This window comes from Lithobates pipiens, unplaced genomic scaffold (genome assembly GCF_037356315.1).
Source record: "Lithobates pipiens isolate NorthernLeopardFrog02 unplaced genomic scaffold, aLitPip1_a1.2 Scaffold_8, whole genome shotgun sequence".
NCBI lineage: Eukaryota > Metazoa > Chordata > Amphibia > Anura > Ranidae > Lithobates > Lithobates pipiens.
The window spans coordinates 74,384,477-74,405,320 of NW_027507903.1; the positions used below are offsets into that span (position 1 = coordinate 74,384,477).

The 20,844-nt window shown below is 43.5% G+C and overlaps 1 protein-coding gene across 1 annotated transcript in view; it reads right to left on the minus strand.

The window, feature by feature from the left end:
- Positions 1-260: 260 nt before the first annotated feature.
- Positions 261-20,844, minus strand: part of GNB5 (G protein subunit beta 5) — a 137,610-nt gene continuing 117,026 nt past the window's right edge. The window contains exons 11-14 of the mRNA XM_077474246.1: positions 19,495-19,591; positions 14,264-14,430; positions 7,943-11,848; positions 261-5,483 (exon numbers count right to left, since the gene is read on the minus strand). Of these exons, the coding sequence (XP_077330372.1) occupies positions 11,837-11,848; positions 14,264-14,430; positions 19,495-19,591 (276 nt within the window). The 3' untranslated portion in view covers positions 261-5,483; positions 7,943-11,836. The remainder of the gene's footprint in view (positions 5,484-7,942; positions 11,849-14,263; positions 14,431-19,494; positions 19,592-20,844) is intronic.

Here is a 20,844-nt window from a genome sequence, read left to right on the forward strand (position 1 = left end):
TTTCCCCAAAAATATGCCCTGCCCTGAAAATAAGACCTACAAGGACTTTAACTAGGGCTTATTTGGGGGGTAGGGCTTATATTGCAGCCATCACCGAAAATCACGCTAGGTCTTATTTTCGGGGAAACAGGGTATAACTTCAGTATTGCTAATTCTTCTAAATTTACCATGGATGAATTGAAGAACGTGTTTTTTTTCCTTTTTTCCCCTTTAAAGGAAACAGGTGCTAAGAGAATCAACATACATATAAAGCTCAGACGTGGTTTATAAAATATTTATTTGTATTTATAGACATAACTATACAGAATCTAGCATCAATCACAATACGTTCCAAACAAAATATAGAAAATTAAAGGTACCATAAATTAGTATAATTTGTACAACAGTGCATTAACTCATAATAATAAATTAACTAGACAAACGGTTCCTAGTGCAATACCATATTTGGTGCCTTCTACATTCTATAATTAGATTATTGAATATTTCTTAGTTGTGCAACATCCTATGATATCTCTCTGGTAACATCAGAAGACAAACACTGGGAGAGATTTACTAAAACCAGCGTATTCAGAATCTGGTGCAGTTGTGCATGGTAACTAATCAGCTTCAACTTCAGCTTGTTCAATTAACCACTTGCTGACTGCTGCACGCTGATATACGTCGGCACAATGGCAGCGGTGGGCAAATGGGCGTACCTGTATGTCCCCTTTAATTGACGGGGCTAGCAGGCATGCGCCCACCGCGTACAGTGTGACCGTGCCCTCAGGACCCAAGTCCGCTGATGTCCCGGCGATCGTGTCACGGAGCCGCAGAACGGGGAGATGATGTAAACAAGGCATTTCCCTGTTCTGCCTTGTGACATGACAGAGATCACTGCTCCCTGTCATCAGGAGCAGTGATCGCTGTCATGTGAGTAGTAGCCCACCCCCCCACCATTAGAGTCACTCCCCAGGACACACTTAACCCCTTGATCGCCCCCTAGTGTTTAACCCCCTTCCCTGCCAGTGTCATTTACACAGTAATCAGTGCATTTTTATAGCACTGATCGCTGTATAAATGACAATGGTCCCAAAATAGTGTCAAAAATGTCCGATGTGTCCACTATAATGTCACAGTCACGATAAAAATCACAGATCGCCGCCATTACTAATAAAAAAAATTAACAATTCAAATGCCATAAAACTATCCCCTATTTTGTAGACGCTATAACGTTTTTTTTTTTTACCAAAAATATGTAGAAGAATACATATTGGCCTAAACTGAGGAAAATTCGTTTTTTTTATATATTTTTGGGGATATTTATTATAGCAAAAAATAAAAAATGTTGCTTTTTATTCAAAATTGTCGCTCTTTTTTTGTTTATATCGCGAAAAATAAAAACCGCAGAGGTGATTAAATGCCACCAAAAGAAAGCTCTATTTGTGGGAAAAAAGGACGTCAATTTTGTTTGGATGCAAAGCCACACAACAGCGCAATTGTCAGTTAAAGTGACGCAGTGCCAAATCGCAAAAAGTGCAGGAAGGGGCTAAAATCTTCCAGGGCTGAAGCGGTTGGGCTTTGGCAATAAAATCTGGAAGCTGATTGGTTTCTAAGCACAGCTGCACCAGATTTTGCACTCTCCAGTTTTAGTAAATAACACTGGGTGTTCTGTCCAGTTTAGGTAGTGGGCCATATTATAATGGAAGGATAACATTTATGATCATCAAATTTCCATTAATGATCATCAAATATGAAAGACAAGTATTTTGAGATTTTAAAATGTCTAACCGACACACATATACAGAAAGAGTAATTCGTGTTTTTCCTGCTTCTGAGAATACAGTATTTATGTGCATATTTTTACATATAGTTACAGTTTTTATTTTCTTTTGTATAGCTTATATGTTTCTATTAAATTATTCCTCTTGTCTTGACAACCGGTGCTATGATATGACTAACAAAATATTGTGTTAAAGCGGAACTTCACTCTCTCAGTCAACAGGAACTATTTTTAATCCTTATGCTGTTAGCATTAGTAAATAGATAGGAAGGTATAATATATTTACTAGGTTTAAAGTGATTGTAAAGGTTCGAGTTTTTATTTTTTATTAAAATAACAAACATGTCATACTTACCTGCTCTGTGCAGTGGTTTCACACCGAGCTGCCCTGCTCCTCCTTTTCTCAGGTCCCCCACCGGCGCTCCTGGCTCCTTCCCCCCCATAGCAAGCTGCTTGCTATGGGGGCACTCATGTGTGCTTGCTCCACCCCCTCTCCCTAGTCAACGCCTCTGATTGATAGCAGCAAGAGCCAATGAGGAGCTAGAGAGCCGAGCCTCTCCTGCACATTGCTGGATCAAGATCGGGCTCAGGTATGTATTTAGTGTGGGCTGCAGGGGGAGCTGCATGCAGAATTTTTATTATTTTTTTTTTACCCCAATGCAAAGATTGCAGTAAAATAAAAATAAAAACTTCTGCCTTTTCGACCACTTTATACTTTTTTGTACATGTTTTCAGTTGCTTCCTGTTTGCTGCCAAGGCCAAACTGATGTCATAAACCAGTGATGGCGAACCTTAGCACCCCAGATGTTTTGAGACTACATTTCCCATGATGCTCACGCACTCTGCAGTGTAGTTGAGCATCATGGGAAATGTAGTTACAAAACATCACAAGGTTTGCCATCACTGTCATAAACCCTAGGAGTCCTTATGGACATCTGGGGGAGGGGAGGAGGGTCTTTCTCAGCAAAGACATCATTCTGCATGTATGCCTGAACTAAGGACACATGGATTCCAGGAAGTAAATGCAATATGAATCATCTGCCCTTACTCAAGATGGCTGCAGCTAGAAATGAGGATGTTTTCCAAAGTGATTTCTCAATAAAACAAAGCATGGATACATGGATGAGTGGGGGAGTTTACTTTGAAAATGAATGGAATAGCGTTTCAGCTTGGGGTGCTCATATACAGTGTAGTACCACTTTAACTAAGCGTTTTGTAATCAACTGTCTTGGAAGACTCAGCATTTCGGATCCTTACATGACAGGGTGAAGTGAAAAGTTTACATCAATTACAGCATAGATATATTTTATAGTGGAGGAATTGCACAGATTTTTGAGCTTTTATTCTGATGCATTCTATTTGTTGTCATTTGAAGAGTCACATTCTTTTAGCAAATTATTGATTTTTGTTATTTTTTTATTTTTTGTAGTAATAAACATGTATTTCATTTCTATCTCCTCGATTTTTCAAATATTGCCCAGTGAAATCATCAGTCACAATATTACCAGCTCTGGACGCGTCTATGGAGAGTCACATGGAGTGAATGGTCTACTTGCTTGTCCCAGATATCAATGTCCTATAAAAGTGACTTGTTCTACTTCTTTTTTAGAATGTGCTGATAGAAGCATTGTTTTCTGGACACGCTGTACTCGCAGCACAATGTCCTTGTATATACTGTACCTATTTGTATTTCAAGGTCAGTATATAGCTGATCTAATATTCACAAACCAGTACAGGATACTGGTGCTGAGGACACTACAAACCACTTATAATATGAATTTCTAATAGTGTCATATGTGTGTTTCCAGTGATGTAAAGCTGGTCTAACCATGTGTCACATATATTACAAATCCATTACAAGTGTATCTAAATTCAAAACCAAAATGTCATCTATTGCAGCTTACTAGTCCTTGAATTGATACTAATGTCTTCTTTTTTTTGTTTTTTTTGTTTAAAGATAACAAACACATTATACTTACCTGCTCTGTGTAGTGATTTTGCACAGAGCAGCCCACATTCTCCTCTTCTCAGGCCCCTCCTTGGCACTCCTGGTCCCTCCCTCCTGCCTAGTGCCCCCACAGCAAGTAGCTTGCTATGGGGGCACTCAAGCCGGCCCCTTCTCTTTCCTCATTGGCTCACGGACTTTCATTGATAGCAGCGGGAACCAATGGCGCCCACTCCTCTGTCTCAGCCAATCAAGAGGGAGAGTCCCCGGACTTTGTGGCTCTCGTGCAACATCGCTGGATCGAGAGGGAGCTCAGGTATGTATTAGGAGGGCTGAGGGGGGCTGCTGCATGAAGAAGGTTTTTTTTTTTCTATCTTAATGCGTAAAATGTATTAAGATAAAAACCTTCTGACTTTAGAACCACTTTCTGGTGGCTGCATTCATTTTTTTGTTTTAACCACTTCAGGTCCCGAAGGTTTAACCCCCTTCCTGACCAGGCTATTTTTTGCTATGCGGCACTGTGCTATTTTAACTGATAATTGCATGGTCATGTAAGGCTGTACCCAAGCTTTCTTTTGGTGGTATTTGATAACTTCTGCATTTTTAGTTTTTATTATATAAACAAAAAAAGATTGACAAAAAAAATATATATTTTAGTTTCTGCTATAAAACATATCCCATAATAATTAAAAAAAAAATCTAATCTCTAATAAATTTTGGCCAGAATGTATTCTGCTACATACTTTTGGTAAAGAAATATCCCAATAAGTGTATATTGATTGGTTTGCATGAAAATTATAGCATCTGCAAACTACTGTATATATACTGATATATACTGTAATTATTTATTTTTATACTAGTAATGGCAGTGATCAGTGGCTTATCTGACATTGCAGGAACTAACTAATTGTCACTGACATCACCGGAGACATTATTGCAGTGATCAGTGCTAATAATATGAAAGTGCATATTATTAGCACTGATCACTGAAATAATGTCACTGGTTATGAGATAATGTCACGGGTGATGTCAGTGACAGTTAGTTCCTGCAATGTCAGATAAGCCACTGATCCCTGCCATTACTAGTATAAAAATAAATAAATAATTACAGTATATATCAGTACATATCCAGTAGTGCACTGTCACTGTACTAATGACACTGGGCAGAAAGGGGTTAACATCTAGGGCAATCAAGGGCTTATGTCGCGTACACACGGTCAGAGAATCCATCGGAATGCGTCTTATCGGACCGTGTCGTCAGATAATCCGACTGTGTGTGGTATGCATCGGACTGATTCCGTCCGAATCTCCGTCGGACCCAATTTTCCAACATGTTGGAAATATTTCCCGACCAACTGGGCCGGTCGGACGTAATCCGATCATGTGTAGAGAATTTTGATCGGACCAAGTGCCACGCATGCTCAGATCAAATTCCTACATCAAAGCTATTGGCTACAAGCCTGAATGTAGTCCCATCGTAACGAAATTACGTCATCACGTTCTGAAAGATCGGATTTTTCGACAACTTAGTCCGACCGTGTGTATGCAACAGTTTCAGACACAATCCGTCAGACTAAATCTGACGGACAAAATCTGACGGATTTGGTTGGCAGAATCTCCGACCGTGTGTACAGGGGCTTAGATATGTGCCTAGCAAGTGTTTATGTGCATGCTGTGTGCTGCTTTTACTGGGGATCTATGTTTTGATTCTCTGCTCAGCATGGAATGAAAAAACAACTAGATCCCCCTGTCACTGAACACAGCTCTATGCTGTTTACACTCAGGCCGCGTACACACGGGCGGACTGTTCGCCCAACCTTGTCCGCTGAACAGTGTTTGGGCGGACAGTCCGCTCGTGTGTGGGCTTTCAGCGGACAGTTTCAGCGGACAGTTGGACGGACAAAGTCTTTCGGAAATTCCGAAAAACTGTCCGCTGAAACTGTGTTTGAGCGAACAGTCCGCCCGTGTGTGGGCTTGTCCGCTGTACTTTCGAAATGAGCGGACTGTTCCCGCTCGGAAAGTCCGCCCATTTCGAGCGCGTGTACAGGTAGGCGGGGCCCGCGAAGGAGACGTCGCGGGCTCCGCCGCCTGGAATGGGCTTAAAGGGGAACCCCAACGCCGAAAAAAATCGGCGTGGGGGTTCCCCCCAAGTCCACACCAGACCCTTGTCCGAGCACGCTACCCGGCCGGCCAGGAAAGGGGGGCGAGCGAGCGCGCCCCCCCTCCTGAGCCGTACCAGGCCGCGTGCCCTCAACATGGGGGGGTGCCTTGGGGAAGGGGGGGCCGCGCGGCCCCCCCACCCCAAAGCACCTTGTCCCCATGTTGATGAGGACAAGGGCCTCTTCCCGACAACCCTGGCCGTTGGTTGTCGGGGTCTGCGGGCGGGGGGCTTATCGGAATCCGGGAGCCCCCTTTAAGAAGGGGGCCCCCGGATACCGGCCCCCCACCCTATGTGAATGAGTATGGGGTACAATGTACCCCTACCCATTCACCTGTGAAATAAAGTACAAATAAAAACACAACACAGGGGGAAAAAATATTTTATTGCACAGCCGGGGGTCTTCCGTCTTCGGGGGTCTTCTCGCCGGACTCCTCCGCTATGTGTGTGTAGCTCTTTTGCCAGCGGAGGAGTCCGGCTTTCTTCCTCCCCGCCGCCGGCCTCTTCTCCCGACTTCGGGGGTCTTGTCCCCCTCTTCGGTTCTTCTGCCGGGCCACCGCGCCTGGTCCGGTGGCCCGGTCTTCTGTCGCCGTCTTCCGTTCTTCTGTCGCCGCCTTCGGTTCTTCTGCCGGGCCACCGCGCCTTCTTGTAGCTCTTTTACAGGCGGTGGCCCGGTCTTCTGTCACCGCCGTCGCCGCCGCCTTCCGTTCTTCTTGTTCTTCTTGTTCTTCTCCTGGAGATGTTGACTCGACGAGCTCTCCGGCCGGAATGCCGGGGACGCGCTGTGCGGTCACTTATATAGTGACAATGGGGCGGGGTCACATGGTATATGTCACATGGGTTGGTCACATGGGTTGATGTCACATGGGGACTATGACATCGTAAGGGGGCGGGGTCACCATGTGACATCAACCCATGTGACATATACCATGTGACCCCGCCCCATTGTCACTATATAAGTCACAGCGCAGGGCGGCTCTGGCATTCCGGCCGGAGGGAGCGACGTGTCAACATCGCCTGGAGAAGAACAAGAAGAACAAGAAGAAGAACACGAACGGAAGGCGGCGACGGCGACAGAAGACCGGGCCACCGCCTGTAAAAGAGCTACAAGAAGGCGCGGTGGCCCGGCAGAAGAACCGAAGGCGGCGACAGAAGAACGGAAGACGGCGACAGAAGACCGGGCCACCGGACCAGGCGCGGTGGCCCGGCAGAAGAACCGAAGAGGGGGACAAGACCCCCGAAGTCGGGAGAAGAGGCCGGCGGCGGGGAGGAAGAAAGCCGGACTCCTCCGCTGGCAAAAGAGCTACACACACATAGCGGAGGAGTCCGGCGAGAAGACCCCCGAAGACGGAAGACCCCCGGCTGTGCAATAAAATATTTTTTCCCCCTGTGTTGTGTTTTTATTTGTACTTTATTTCACAGGTGAATGGGTAGGGGTACATTGTACCCCATACTCATTCACATAGGGTGGGGGGCCGGTATCCGGGGGCCCCCTTCTTAAAGGGGGCTCCCGGATTCCGATAAGCCCCCCGCCCGCAGACCCCGACAACCAACGGCCAGGGTTGTCGGGAAGAGGCCCTTGTCCTCATCAACATGGGGACAAGGTGCTTTGGGGTGGGGGGGCCGCGCGGCCCCCCCCTTCCCCAAGGCACCCCCCCATGTTGAGGGCACGCGGCCTGGTACGGCTCAGAAGGGGGGGCGCGCTCGCTCGCCCCCCTTTCCTGGCCGGCCGGGTAGCGTGCTCGGACAAGGGTCTGGTGTGGACTTGGGGGGAACCCCCACGCCGATTTTTTTCGGCGTTGGGGTTCCCCTTTAAGCCCATTCCAGGCGGCGGAGCCCGCGACGTCTCCTTCGCGGGCCCCGCCTACCTGTACACGCGCTCGAAATGGGCGGATTTGCCTCCTCCTTACGTGGGCGAGTCCGTTCATTTCAAAAGTTGAGCGAACTGTTTGCCCAACCTTGTTCGTCAAACAGTCCGCTCGTGTGTGGGCAAGTCCGCTCATGCAAATTTTGAGCGGACTGTTTGACAAACTGTTTGCCGAACAAGGTTGGGCGAACAGTCCGCGCGTGTGTACGCGGCCTCACAGCTGTGTTCCGTGAAGCTCGGGGCCGATTATCGAGTGCCGGCAGTCAATCACTAGCCAGGACCTGGTGATCGGCATGTGCTGTGACGAAATACAGCCCAGCCAGCAGGTAGGCGTGTACGCGTGCCCCCTACCTGGAAATGCAGAATCACGTATATATACACGTGATTCTGCGCAGCCGGCCACACAGTACAATGCATGGTCGGCAAATGGTTAAAGCTTCTTTTGACATATTTTCAGTTGGTAATTCTGCAAATAATACACTTCCTGTCCCTAGGTGGCTACGTCAGTCCTCCACTGTAACTATGGAGGAAGCCATGGTTGTCACCCTAGGCTGCTCTCCTGATATGAACAATGAACACGTCTGTATCTCTTCATATCCAATACATGGAGGGCAGGGTAATTGGTAGTTTACAGATGATAAAGGCAGGGTCATATTTAATATTGATTGTACCCTGGGCAAACATGCTCTTGTGCCCTCCTGATTTGACTTATTAACTATTTGGGGGCAGTGCAGGGCTCAGGAGGAAGCTGTTTTGGGCCCCACAACAACGACTGGGCTCGGGCAGCAGCCCCTTTTGCCCTGTGGTAAAGACGGCCCTAGATAAAGGAAGGCATATATTATTCCGTGCAGCTCACAGGAAGTGACAAGGATGCTGCATTTCTGGCAAGATCAACAGGTATTTTCTGTATTTGCCGAAAATGTTCGTAGCTTGGAAAGAAAACGAATGCAGTCACCACATTGAAGGGCCATAAGCTGTAATATATTACATTTTTCTTCTTGAGCTCAGTTATCCTTTAATTGCACAAGCATTAGGCTTTTCAGGTACAATGCATGCCGAGTGGTGAATCTCATACACACAGATACTCTTATTCTTCCACTGTGAATATGTAGTGACCTGCAAACCCAGCATTTATCTCTGCAGGTTCTAGAAGAACTATATTGGATTAGAAGAATATTGTGTCAACTTGCTGTGATTAGAGGTAAATAATGGGCATCTAATGTCAGGAAAGGAATTCTCTAGAAACTAAAGTTACAGTTAACAGTTGAAATTGACCCATGCAACACTACGTGCCATACACCTAAAAATGTACCATTACCTGTTTTCATAAAGATATATGTGAATTGATAGGAACAGCGTACTTTATATGCTAGCTAAATATTGCTACATTGATAAATAATGCCAGTTGCCTTAGGCCACAATTAGAAAGTAGAGTTAGACCAGTTGCAAGTGTGTAAATAATGTTTGATTGATTTAAAGTAATTGGAAGCCCTTACATATACCCAGCGAAGTGACTGGCCTCAGGGGATACACAGAGATGAAACAAAGCCTCCTGCATAAGTTGTACCTGTTTATCTGCTGTCCTCTCTCCTATACATCCTTCTAAGACACAGATCAAAAGAGTTTTCTCAACTCCAGAAGGCAGGGGGCTGAGATCTGATGTCACACACTGCACAACACAGAGCACAAAGCTGAGTGTAATCTGAGACCAGAGTGGAGGGAATAGACACACAACCAGTACACAATTTATTTTATAAAAACACACAGCTGAGGCTGCAAATCACCTTCTTTGTGCTGGAGGGGGGTCGTGGTCATTCACAATATTTTGTGGTGGTGGGATAACATATCAGAAGTGACTCATGCAGTTAGCAGATAAAAGAGACAGAAATCACACTTGGTGCTTTGGATTGTGGCAAGTACACACTATAGAAGGATATGCTCTGTTCATTTTTCATTTCAGAGGTTTTCACTTATATTGACAGAATTGCATCATTTGGAACATTTACAATTTCTAATTAAGCAACGATGCTCTATCTGATTTAATGGGTATCAGTGAACCTGTAGTAGAATTTGCTGAGTGCAAGATTTAAATTGAAAAAATGTAACCAATTCTAATCCAAAGTTCTAAATGTATTTCCAAAGACAAATTGAAATAATTCATGAGTGTATAAAACTGCCTTTAAATATGATCCTTGGTATTGCCCAAGAGATTTCCTGGACCGCTAATATCAGAGTAATGTTATTCCTCCGTCACCCGTAATACTACTCTCTGTGCGACTGCCAGGAAAACTCTTTAGGTTTGAAGTGATTCTCCGCTGACATCTGCTGAGAGATCACACTTTCCTCTGAAAACCTTTCCAGCTCTCATACCCAGAAATGTTACCATTATAAGAACTAAGAAAGGTATGTGACAGTGAACTGGGCAGATCCTGGTAGAGATAATGGGGTTTATTTAAGGCAAACAGGCTTTTCACTTTGCAAGGGAATTTATCCCAGATCTAAGGGAATGCAGTGAAATTTCACTTTGCAACGAATACTCATGTGCAAGGAAAATAAAAAAACACAAACACATCCTTACCAGCATGTGATTGGATGATGGAAATCAGCAGAGCTTCTTCTCATTGGCAAAGCTCTGGGGATAATTCCCTTGCAAAGTGCAACTAAGTGAAAAGTCTGCAGCTGTGCTAAAACAAAATTTTGTTCAATGCCCCCTATCTCTTTTCTTCCATATTACTAAATATATTCAGACTTCAATGGCAAGTCTGAGTCTGGTAGAGGATTATAAGACTGGCCATAGATGAATCAGCCAGTGGGCCGAACCACACAGATTCCCCAATCCACAATGTGGGGACTTCTCTGCTGTCAGAATAAACTGATCAGCGCTGCAGCTGATTGGCTGCAGCAGCTGATCGAATGAACATTTTCAGTTTCATTCTAACAATCAAATTCTGTCAAGCAGGCCATCAAAATTTTTCTGATTTTTATTGAACCAGCTGAATTTCGATTTATCTATGGCCCGCTTAGCCTTGGTTAATGGCAGTGTGGCGCATTTGCGCACACACGTCACCGGTACAGCAGCTTATTCATTTAATGAGAAATGCAGAGAAAGAAGTCCATGATCCATTTTTTTTTATATCACATAGCACCCAACCACATGGTTGGCACTATATAGTGCAAAACCATGCTAAGGGTGGCGATGTGTAATGGTATAATTAAGAATTAATGGCATCAGATGGGCACCATTTTGTCTACTAGATCCTGTCTATATGCATCAGTCCATCATCTGATGTGATTGACACAGATTTGGGGGGCACTTGAGCGGTACTATTTTTTATTGTTTTGGGCATCTCAGTGTGGGTCGAAAATGCACATGTTCCTGACCTACATTAGTGTGAACCTAGCCTTAGGAAACATCTAAGTACTGACATTTTATACACCAAGTGTTCTGCATGTAAGAGATGGCATTATAAACAGGGTTCCCAGATCTCCAGATGACTTGCACCACAGCAATGCCTGAAAACTCAACAGGTAGGCAGCGTTCTTGGTATGCATTTCAAGGTTTCATTTTCAATTTTGGTTATAGTGTAGTGTACTTTTGAGGGAAGTTATAACAGTTAGTACTATAGCTAGTACAGGTTCACTGGTCTAGTAAAGGTTTAACAAATTCCCTTTCTTGTGCTTGTAAACAAGGGATGATTGCCATCAATATTGAGTGCAGATACTTTGACAATGTCTTTAGTAATCATTTTGTAGAGCAGTATGGTCATCTTTGCATGTATGACATTTAAGAAAAAATGTAAAGCCTTACTAGATCACCCACTAATGGAAATGCTACCAGCACTTATCTACAATGACCCTCCCGAGAGAGAAGCCTACTTTAATAGAAAGTGATGAGCGTTGGGTGGACTTTCCAGGTTTGACCACCAATAAATAAATAAGGATTTCTTCATTTAGCTCTATTGTTGTGCCATCCATCCTGTTTTCTACATAGTTCTGAAACAACCAGCATCTAATGTTACATTTCAACTCTTATCGTATAACACAAGGTAAAACCTGTGATATAATTGCCAAGCTGCAGGACCGCAGATATTTCTTCACAATTGTGCATTATGCCCAGATCTGTAGAAATAAGAAATACATTAGGTGAAATCATTATTTAATCATTATTTAAATTGTAGAGTTTAAAGCAGTGGTCTCCATACTGTGGGCTATGGGCTCTTTGCTTGCTTTTATCCAGCCCTTGCTGGACTATTCTTCACACTAATATGAGGCACTATTCCTTCCACTGACACCAACAATGAGGCACTATTCCTACCACTGACACACACACTGGGGCAAAATTTCCCCCATTAATACCAACACTGGCACAAAATTCCCCCCAGTGACACCAGCAATGGGGCACTATTCCTCCCACTGGCACCATGTCAGAATTGCTTAGCGCCCCTGCTCCATCACAACTGCTGATCTCATTCCAGCATCCTGGTTTTGGCTATGATATATTCTCCCTGTCTGTCTACCTGCAAGGTGATTGATGTAGCCAATCTCTAGGTGAAGTCTAAACCTGATTTAAGCCAGCCAAGCCTGCAGTCTCATGTCTGCCCTATTCCTGTGCCTGCTAGTTTGGATTCTCTTGTGAATGACCACAGATCAGATATCGAATATACTCGGAACTCTGCATGACTTTTGACTACAGGTTTGACCCCCACTAATCTGAACCTTGTCTGCCTTGGACCAGTCGTTGAACCACTTTGCCTGTCTACCAACCGCAAGTACCTGTTTGCTGTGCTCAGTTCACATCTGCTCCGGCATGGTAGCATTGTGTACAAGTCCTATGGGCAACTTAATACCAGTATGCTTGCTTTCTTTATGGGAAAGGGGGTTGCTATAGGTGAAGAACACAGATGCTAGCTATAGTGCCACTTGCGTTAGGGGCAAGTGTAACACACCAATGATGAGGAACCATTACCTCCACTCTTCTATTGACACGACAAGGATGGGGCACTATTCCTCCCATTAATACCAATGATGGGGCACTATTCCTCCTCCTACTAACCACACGCATTATGTAATTGTTTTACTCTCAATTACCATCAAGTCTGGGGCACTATTTACTTCCACTGATGCTCTGGCATTTCCTACTCCCACTAGCCACAGTCTGTCCCACCAAAGTCTAAAGGACAGTAAACAGGCCTTTCTCTGAAAAGTCTGGAGACCCCTGGTTTAAAGCAAACATAGACTCCCATTAAACAGCATCAGACAAGTCTTTTGTGAATGATATAGTGCTTTTGATAAGTATTCTTATACTACCTATAGGCCCATGTCCACTATTTATTCATTGTGCATGGCTCCTTTTTATTCTTCTTTCTATACTCAGTTCTCTGATCAATGTAGTACAGTAATCAGAGGAGTGGGATCAGTATACCCACCAAATGCTTGATAGGCTTCTGTGTGAATAGAGCAACTATTCTCAAGCAGGGCTCTGTGAAAGCCTAGGTTTCTCCAAATATTGCTAGGGGTTCCTTGAGCTGTGGCTTATTTACCTTTTATGTGATGGTTCCTAAATATACTCTAGGCCAATATCACTTGAAAGAGCCAACAGAATGACTCCAGTAATCTTTTAAATGTCTAGAAGGGTGGCATTCTGTCCGTTGTAAAGGGGGCATTCTTTCCATTGACAACCAATATATGGGATGTTTTTCCCAATGATCCCAGATAGACTAGTTCTTTTGGGGATTCCCCTAGATCTGAAAATAAAATTTGAGGGTTCCCCTGGGGTAAAAAGGTTGAGAAAGGCTGGACTAAAGGAAAAGAGTACCTAAGCACTGCCAAATGGATGGTAGTGTTCTGCTTTTTCCAATCGGGAATTACAGTCACATTAAAGTGTGCTACATTATCAATGTTAGCCAAACTTAAAATTTTAAATTTAGGTCCATGATTCATCTGAGGAATCAAAATGTTGATCAACTAAAAACTATTTCCTGATGCCTAGCATAAGCTAGAACTAAAGATGGCCATACACATATATAGATTGTTTCTATTCATCCTAAAGTCTAAAGCCCCATACACACTATCAGATTTTCTGCTGATTTTTGTCTTCAGATTTACCAAAACCATGTAGTGCAAGGTCCTGCCTGATTGCATACACATTGAAACTCTTACGGTTTGACCTCATATTATATGGTTTTGGTAAATCTGAAGGAAAAAATCAGCAGAAAATCTGATAGGGTGTATAGGGCTTTGCAGATTCCTCCAGCCACACTACGCAGTGCTGATGTACTAATCTTTGCTGTAGTGACTGTATTTTGACAGCTGACCCCACCAGTCATCAAAACACCTAAGCAGTACCTGCATTGGAATGGACAGAGACTCTGTTCTGCCTGGTTCCTTCATTTTACAATCAAGGGATGTCGGACAGGAGGCAGCTGACAGGGCTACCACTGAGCATATTTCAGCCGATTCATCAGGAACCAGCTGAACATCACAACATATGGTCAGGTTTAGTTCTTTGTAGGACTTACAGGACATAAAACTCACCCTTAGAGTGTGATCCCATGACCCTGAGCTGAATGCAGTCCCATCAGGAGACACACGGAGAGTGCTGACTCTGTTCTCATGACCAAACAAGATGGACACCCTACTGCCTTTCAGAACATCCCAAACATTGATTGTGTAGTCGTTGTATCCAGCAAACAGTAAGCGACCTTAGAAATAAAATGTGATGAATTTAGCAACAATCGCAAATGCTTTCTTTTTTCTTTTTAACTGGCCAAAAGTAAAATATTATACATGTTGACAATTTAGGATTAATATCAGCTGCACCTGTATAGCAGTGAGATCAGACTACAGATAATGGGGGTTATTTATGAAAGGCAAATCCACCTTGCACTGAAAGTGCACTTGAAAGTGCAATCGCTGTAAATCTGAGGGGTAGATCTGAAATAAGTGGAAGCTCTGCTGATATTATCATCCAATCATGTGCAAGCTAAAATTATGTTTTTTATTTTCCTTGCATGTCCCCCTTGGATCTACAGCAACTTTACTTCCAAGTGCACATTTAGTGCACTTCCAAGTGCCCTTGCAGTGCAAAGTGGATTTTCCTTTAGTAAATAACCCCCATTGACAAATGACCTACAGAGGAGGGATGCACCCCCCTAAACTAGCCGGGATCCAGCTACAAACACTTGAACTGCTTCAGGTCTCTCTGTGCCACCCACATCCCTCACTTTTTGAGAATGGGGTGGACATTAAACTCTAAACCAAAAATAGAATAAATTGCAGTTTATTAATCCTCAGATCCGACCTCTTTGTTTTTTTCCCTGGTGATCTGACCAGTAATACACCTCCTGTATTAGAGTCAGGTCTGAGACAAGGGCTGGGCAGGAGGGGAAGCTGCCCTGGGCACAACAGTTATTTACAGGGATGGGGGCGCCCTCTGCCAGTTGCTTGTGTTACAAGGCTAACAAGAGTAGTGACAGCAATATCACTTCTAACCCAAACCCTAAGGGAAGGGGAGGGGGGGTCAGTTTGGCATGTTTGCCCTGGGCGCTGTGTGACCTTGTCCCAGCATGGATTAGCGTGCCCCCACTCTGGATGAAGGAGCAACATGTTTAATACCACTTCACAGATTTAGAAGCTTGGCTTCTTGCATAGTTTCTCATGGTAATGGGAGGAGACTTAGCCTGTCCTAAGCTTTTCTATTTGAACTTACTGACTGAAACATCTAAAAGGTAAGAAATCTTTTTATGCTGTGTAAATGGGAACACATAACCAACATATAGTGGGGTTTTCTTAAAGCAGAGTTATATTCAGCTTGGATCCAGCGATGTGGCGTCCCACAGCTCCCTGTCGGCCACTCACATCACCAGGCAGCCGGCTGCTGAGTCTCAAACACCGGCCAAAGGTGAGTGATGTCACACCTGTGCAGTCACAGGACTGCAGTCAGCTTCATCAGATGAGACAAAGCATGTCTCTTCTGCATCAAAAATCCCTCCTGTTCACCCATTTTATTTTTAGCTAAATTCCCAGTTTGAATATGACTACAAAAGTGGAAATTCACTATAAGGAGTCCAGTTATGAAAAAGAAATGTCACAAAAAATCACTGTAGTATGCCTAATATATTTATTTCCTATGAGTCAAGCATTTACACAGCCTCCATGAATGGTCACAATTATTTGCCTCAAACAGTTATTTCCTATGATCGTCAGCTCCAGGAAAATACCACCATATGGCCACTAGATGGAGGTGATGATCAAAGGAAATAACCGTTTATGGCAAACTCCAGTGATTGTTAATGCAGGCTGTGCAAATGCATGACATGTTTGCACAGTGTTTTTTTTTTAATATAAATAAACCCCCAAAGCATAGCAAAGCACAGGTTCATTGACTTTGGACTGCATGATACATGGTTATGGAAAAACTTGCCATTTCCTTTAAAATTTCTTGATTGCAATCAAACAGGAAAAAGGTGTACTGGCTCAGACAGATTTCAGTGGATGGTGATGCAGTACTAGCACACATCACTTAGACTCAGGCTCAGGGGTTGACTTACTAAAGTCAAAAAGACTATGAACTTTGCAAAGTGTAGTTGCGCTCTGCAAGTGCAGTTGCTCCAGAGCTTAGTAAATTAGGTAAATATTCACTTTGCAAAGACTACATGCAAGAAAAAACATTTTACTTGCACATGATTGGATGATGGATGTCAGCAGAGCTTCAGCTCATTTACTAAGCTCTGGAGCAACTACACTTTGCAAAGTGCACAGTCTATTTGACTTTAGTATATCAACCCCACAGTGTTAACATCATTGTGAAGGATTTTAGCTTCGTTTTCTATACAATTCATTGGATCCTCAGCTGCCTGTTCCCTGTTTTGATGAAACTGTTGACAGATGATTTCATGACTGGAACAGAATGCTGACTGCATGCAATTGCTAAAGATAGTTTTCTGAGCAATGAGCTCACAGCACAAAGCCAAGCGAGAACCTCCATATACCACGTAGCAGCACAGCTGACTTCACAAAATCGGGTTCACTGCCGTTGTCAGCTTCCAGCAAAATCTCCTGTTTCCCATAAACCTTATTTTGTTCCATGTAACAAAGAAAACCAGAATACATTTCATTATTTTCAATAATCATATTTGTTAATCGCTTTTTTGGGTGGGGGGCTTATTAGAGTCACTAAACTGCAGTGCATAGGTATAAACCAGCCACACAGGAAATAGGAATTTCACTTGACATGCATTTTTATGCAGCAAAGTGCAAGAGTTTTGGTGCATCAAAACAGTCAAGTAAGAGGAGCTTATTTCCTGTTCATCCCTAAGGGCCGGTTCACACAGCGAGGCGATGCGAGGCAACACGGCTCGCCTCGCCTCGCTCCCGCAAGTCGCCCCCGTTCTGTACAATGGAACCGTTCTGAGAGGAGCGACTCGAGTCGCTCCGACTCAGAAAAAAGGTTCCTGTACTACTTCGGGGCGACTTCGGGGGCGACTTGCATTGACTTCTATACAGAAGTCCTCTGCAAGTCGCCGCTGAGGTCCCCGCAGGTCGCGGCGAGGCAAGTCGGAGACGCCTCGCCGCGCCTCGCTGTGTGAACCGGCCCTTAAGTGGATATAAAAAGTCTACACACTCCTGTTAAAATGTCAGGTTTCTGTAATGTAAAAAAATGAGACAAATATAAATAATTTCAGAACTTTTTTCCACCTTTGTGACCTATAAGCTGTACAACTCAGTTGAAAAACAAACTGAAATCTTTTTAGGTGAAGGAAAGTAAAAATAAAACATGGCTGCATGAGTTTGCACACTCTTAAACTAATACTTTGCTGAAGCACCTTTTCCTTTATTTCAGCATTCAGTCTTTTGGGGTAGGAGTCTATCAGCATGGCACATCTTGACTTGGTAATATTTGCCCACTCTTCTTTTCAAACACACTCCAAATACGTCAGACTGCAAAGGCATCTCCTGTGCACCGCCCTCTTCAGATCACCCCACAGATTGTCAGTGGGATTCAGGTCTGGGCTCTGGCTGGACCATTCCAAAACTTTAATCTTCTTCTGGTGAAGCCATTCCTTTGTTGATTTGGATGTATGCTTTGGGTCGTTGTCATGCTGAAAGATGAAGTTCCTGTTCATGTTCAGCTTTTTAGCAGAAGCCTGAAGGTTTTGTGCCAATATTGACTGGTATTTGGAACTGTTCATAATTCCCTCTACCTTGACTAAGGCTCCTGTTCCAGCTGAAGAAAAACAGCCCCAAAGCACGATGCTGCCACCACCATGCTTCACGGTGGGTATGGTGTTCTTTTGGTGATGTGCAGTGTTGTTTTTGCACCAAACATAACTTTTGGAATTATGGCCAAAAAGTTCAATCTTGGTTTTATCAGGCCAAACACATTTTCCCATATGCTTTTGGGAGACTTCAGATGAGTTTTTGCAAAATTTAACCGGGCTTGGATGCTTTTCTTGGTAAGAAAAGGCTTCCATTTTGCCACTCTACCCCATAGTCAGACATATTAGGAATATGGGATATTGTTGTCACAAGTACCACACAGCCAATACATGCCAGATATTCCTGCAGCTCCTTTATTGTTGCTGTAGGCCTCCTGGCAGCCTCCCTGATTAGTTTTCTTCTCATATTTTTATCAATTTTGGAGGGACGTCCAGTTCTTGGTAATATCACTGCTGTGCCATATTTTCTCCACTTGACGATGACTATCTTCCCTGTGTTCCATGGTATATTGGAAAATTGGAAAATTATTTTGTACCCTTCTCCTGACTGATACCTTTTAACAATGAGATCCCTCTGATGCTTTGGAAGCTCTCTGAGGACCATGGCTTTTGCTGTAGGATGTGACTAAGAACATGTCAGGAAAGACCTACTAGAACAGCTGAACTTTTTGGGGGGTTAATCAGAGGCACTTTAAATGATAGCAGGTGTGTACTGACTCCTATTTAACACGAGTTTGAATGTGATTGCTAATTCTGAACATAGCTACATCCCCAGTTATACGAAGGTGTGCACACTTATGCAACCGCATTATTTTTTTATTTTTTATTTTTACTTCCCCCACTAAAAGATTTCAGTTTGTTTTTCAACTGAGTTGTACAGTTTATAGGTCACATCAAAGGTAGAAAAAGTTCTGAAATGATTGATCTTTGTCTCATTTTTTTAGATCACAGAAACCTGACATTTTAACAGCGGTGTGTAGACTTTTTATATCCACTGTATGCGATTTTATACATTTCGTATTTTGTGCAACAATACACAAGAGCCATCCCATTATTGACTATGGGGCTCATTCACACCTATGCAACTCGTGACTTAAAAAAAGGCTCAAGTTGCTGCAATTTTTGCTCAGACCATACTTGCACAGACGCTTATCAAACACATATTTTTAGGAAAAAAATGTAATTGTGTAAATTGTGTAAATGAGGGCAAAATTTATATTGTTACTAGGGTATTTCCTTCCAGGGTGAATGCTATTTATTCATACAGAGTAGAGTAAATCAGGAAAATAATGCGCTATGGCCACTAGAGGAAGTTCATGATCATAGGGAATAATTATTTCCTATGATCATCAGACCCAGTGGCCATAATGTGGGGTTTTCTTTTTTTTTTAATAAGAATATTGAATATTTGACTAGAAGAGATGGCCTGATTACATTCAATATTGTCCCTATTTGCACAGAACAAATATAAATGTACTTTTACAGGATAATTAGCTCTACCAGTGTTTTTTACCCCCATGTATTCAAATATTGAAATTGCATTCTCACCACTCAAGGAGAAATCGACACTCGATGCTCCAAATATGATGCTTTCTTTAGAATAGATGGCTACTTCTCTATCTGCCCGAAGATCATACATACGACACTGCAATCAAAATACATAAAAGAAGAAGATTTACTGGGAAATACAAAACCATATTATAAATGTTCTGTTTTTTTTATTATGGTAATGACACATTTCTTGAAGTGTAAGTGAATGTTGTGACCATTTTGCACATCCCATCCGCCATGCTGTCATGGTCACAGACTCCCATCATTCTTATGCTGTAGTCACATTACCCAGCCTGCCCATAGCTGGTTATAGACCTCCCCTTCATTGTACACTGCAAAATGTATTCTGTGGACTGTACACTGCCACTGTGGAAAGTATCAGTTTTTGTTGAAGTATCAATTTTAGCCTGCCATCCCCCCCCCCCCCCCCCCCACCGTCCTTCTAGAGACCCAACTCTGGACTGCACACACTCTCTACACTGTTTCACTCAATTCCCTACAAATAAAGCCATGCCTGTTGTCCTATTGTAAGACAAGTGAAGGTGGGTGACACAGATATGAGACTTTCAGTAACTTTGGTAAAAAATGTATTTCTAAGGCCGCGTACACAAGGGCGGACTGTATGGCCTACTTAGTCCGTCGAAACACATTTCAGCGGACAGTCCGCTCGTGTGTGGGCTTCAGCGGACTTTTTCAGCGTGCAGTCTGGCGTACTAAGTATTTCGGATTTTTCGAAATTCTGTCCGTCATACTTTGGTTTCAGCGGACAATCCGCTCGTCAGTAGGCTAGTCGGACGGACTAAGAATGGCGCATGCTCAGAAAGGATTTACACGGCGGAAGGTTGCATTGCTGTGTATTGGACTTCCTATTTCTAGTCCCGTCGTACGTGCTGTACACGTCATCGCGCAAGCTTTCGACGGACTGTTTGTGCATCCGTGTGTGGTCAAGTCCGTTCATTCGAAAGTTTGACGGACTGTCCGTCGGATTGTATGACGGACTAAGTAGGCCATACAGTCCGCCCGTGTGTACGCGGCCTTATGAAAAGTTACTGAAAGTGAAAAATCCGTTTAACAAGAGCTGACCCTTAGGCCCCTTCCACATGGGGCGGACTCCGATCAGCAGGGGATATCTCCACGGATCCTCTGCTGATTGGAGCAAAGTTGGCGAAGGACATATCCACTGTCCAATTACAACCGACTGCCCTATTGGCCTAGATAGAGGAGGACAGATCCCCTTATGTTTTTTTTAGGGCTGTTACTGATTAAAATTTTCGTGTTCGATTAATCGTTTTTTTTTAAATAGATTAATCGACGAATTTTGATTCATTATAACGCACACACAGATCC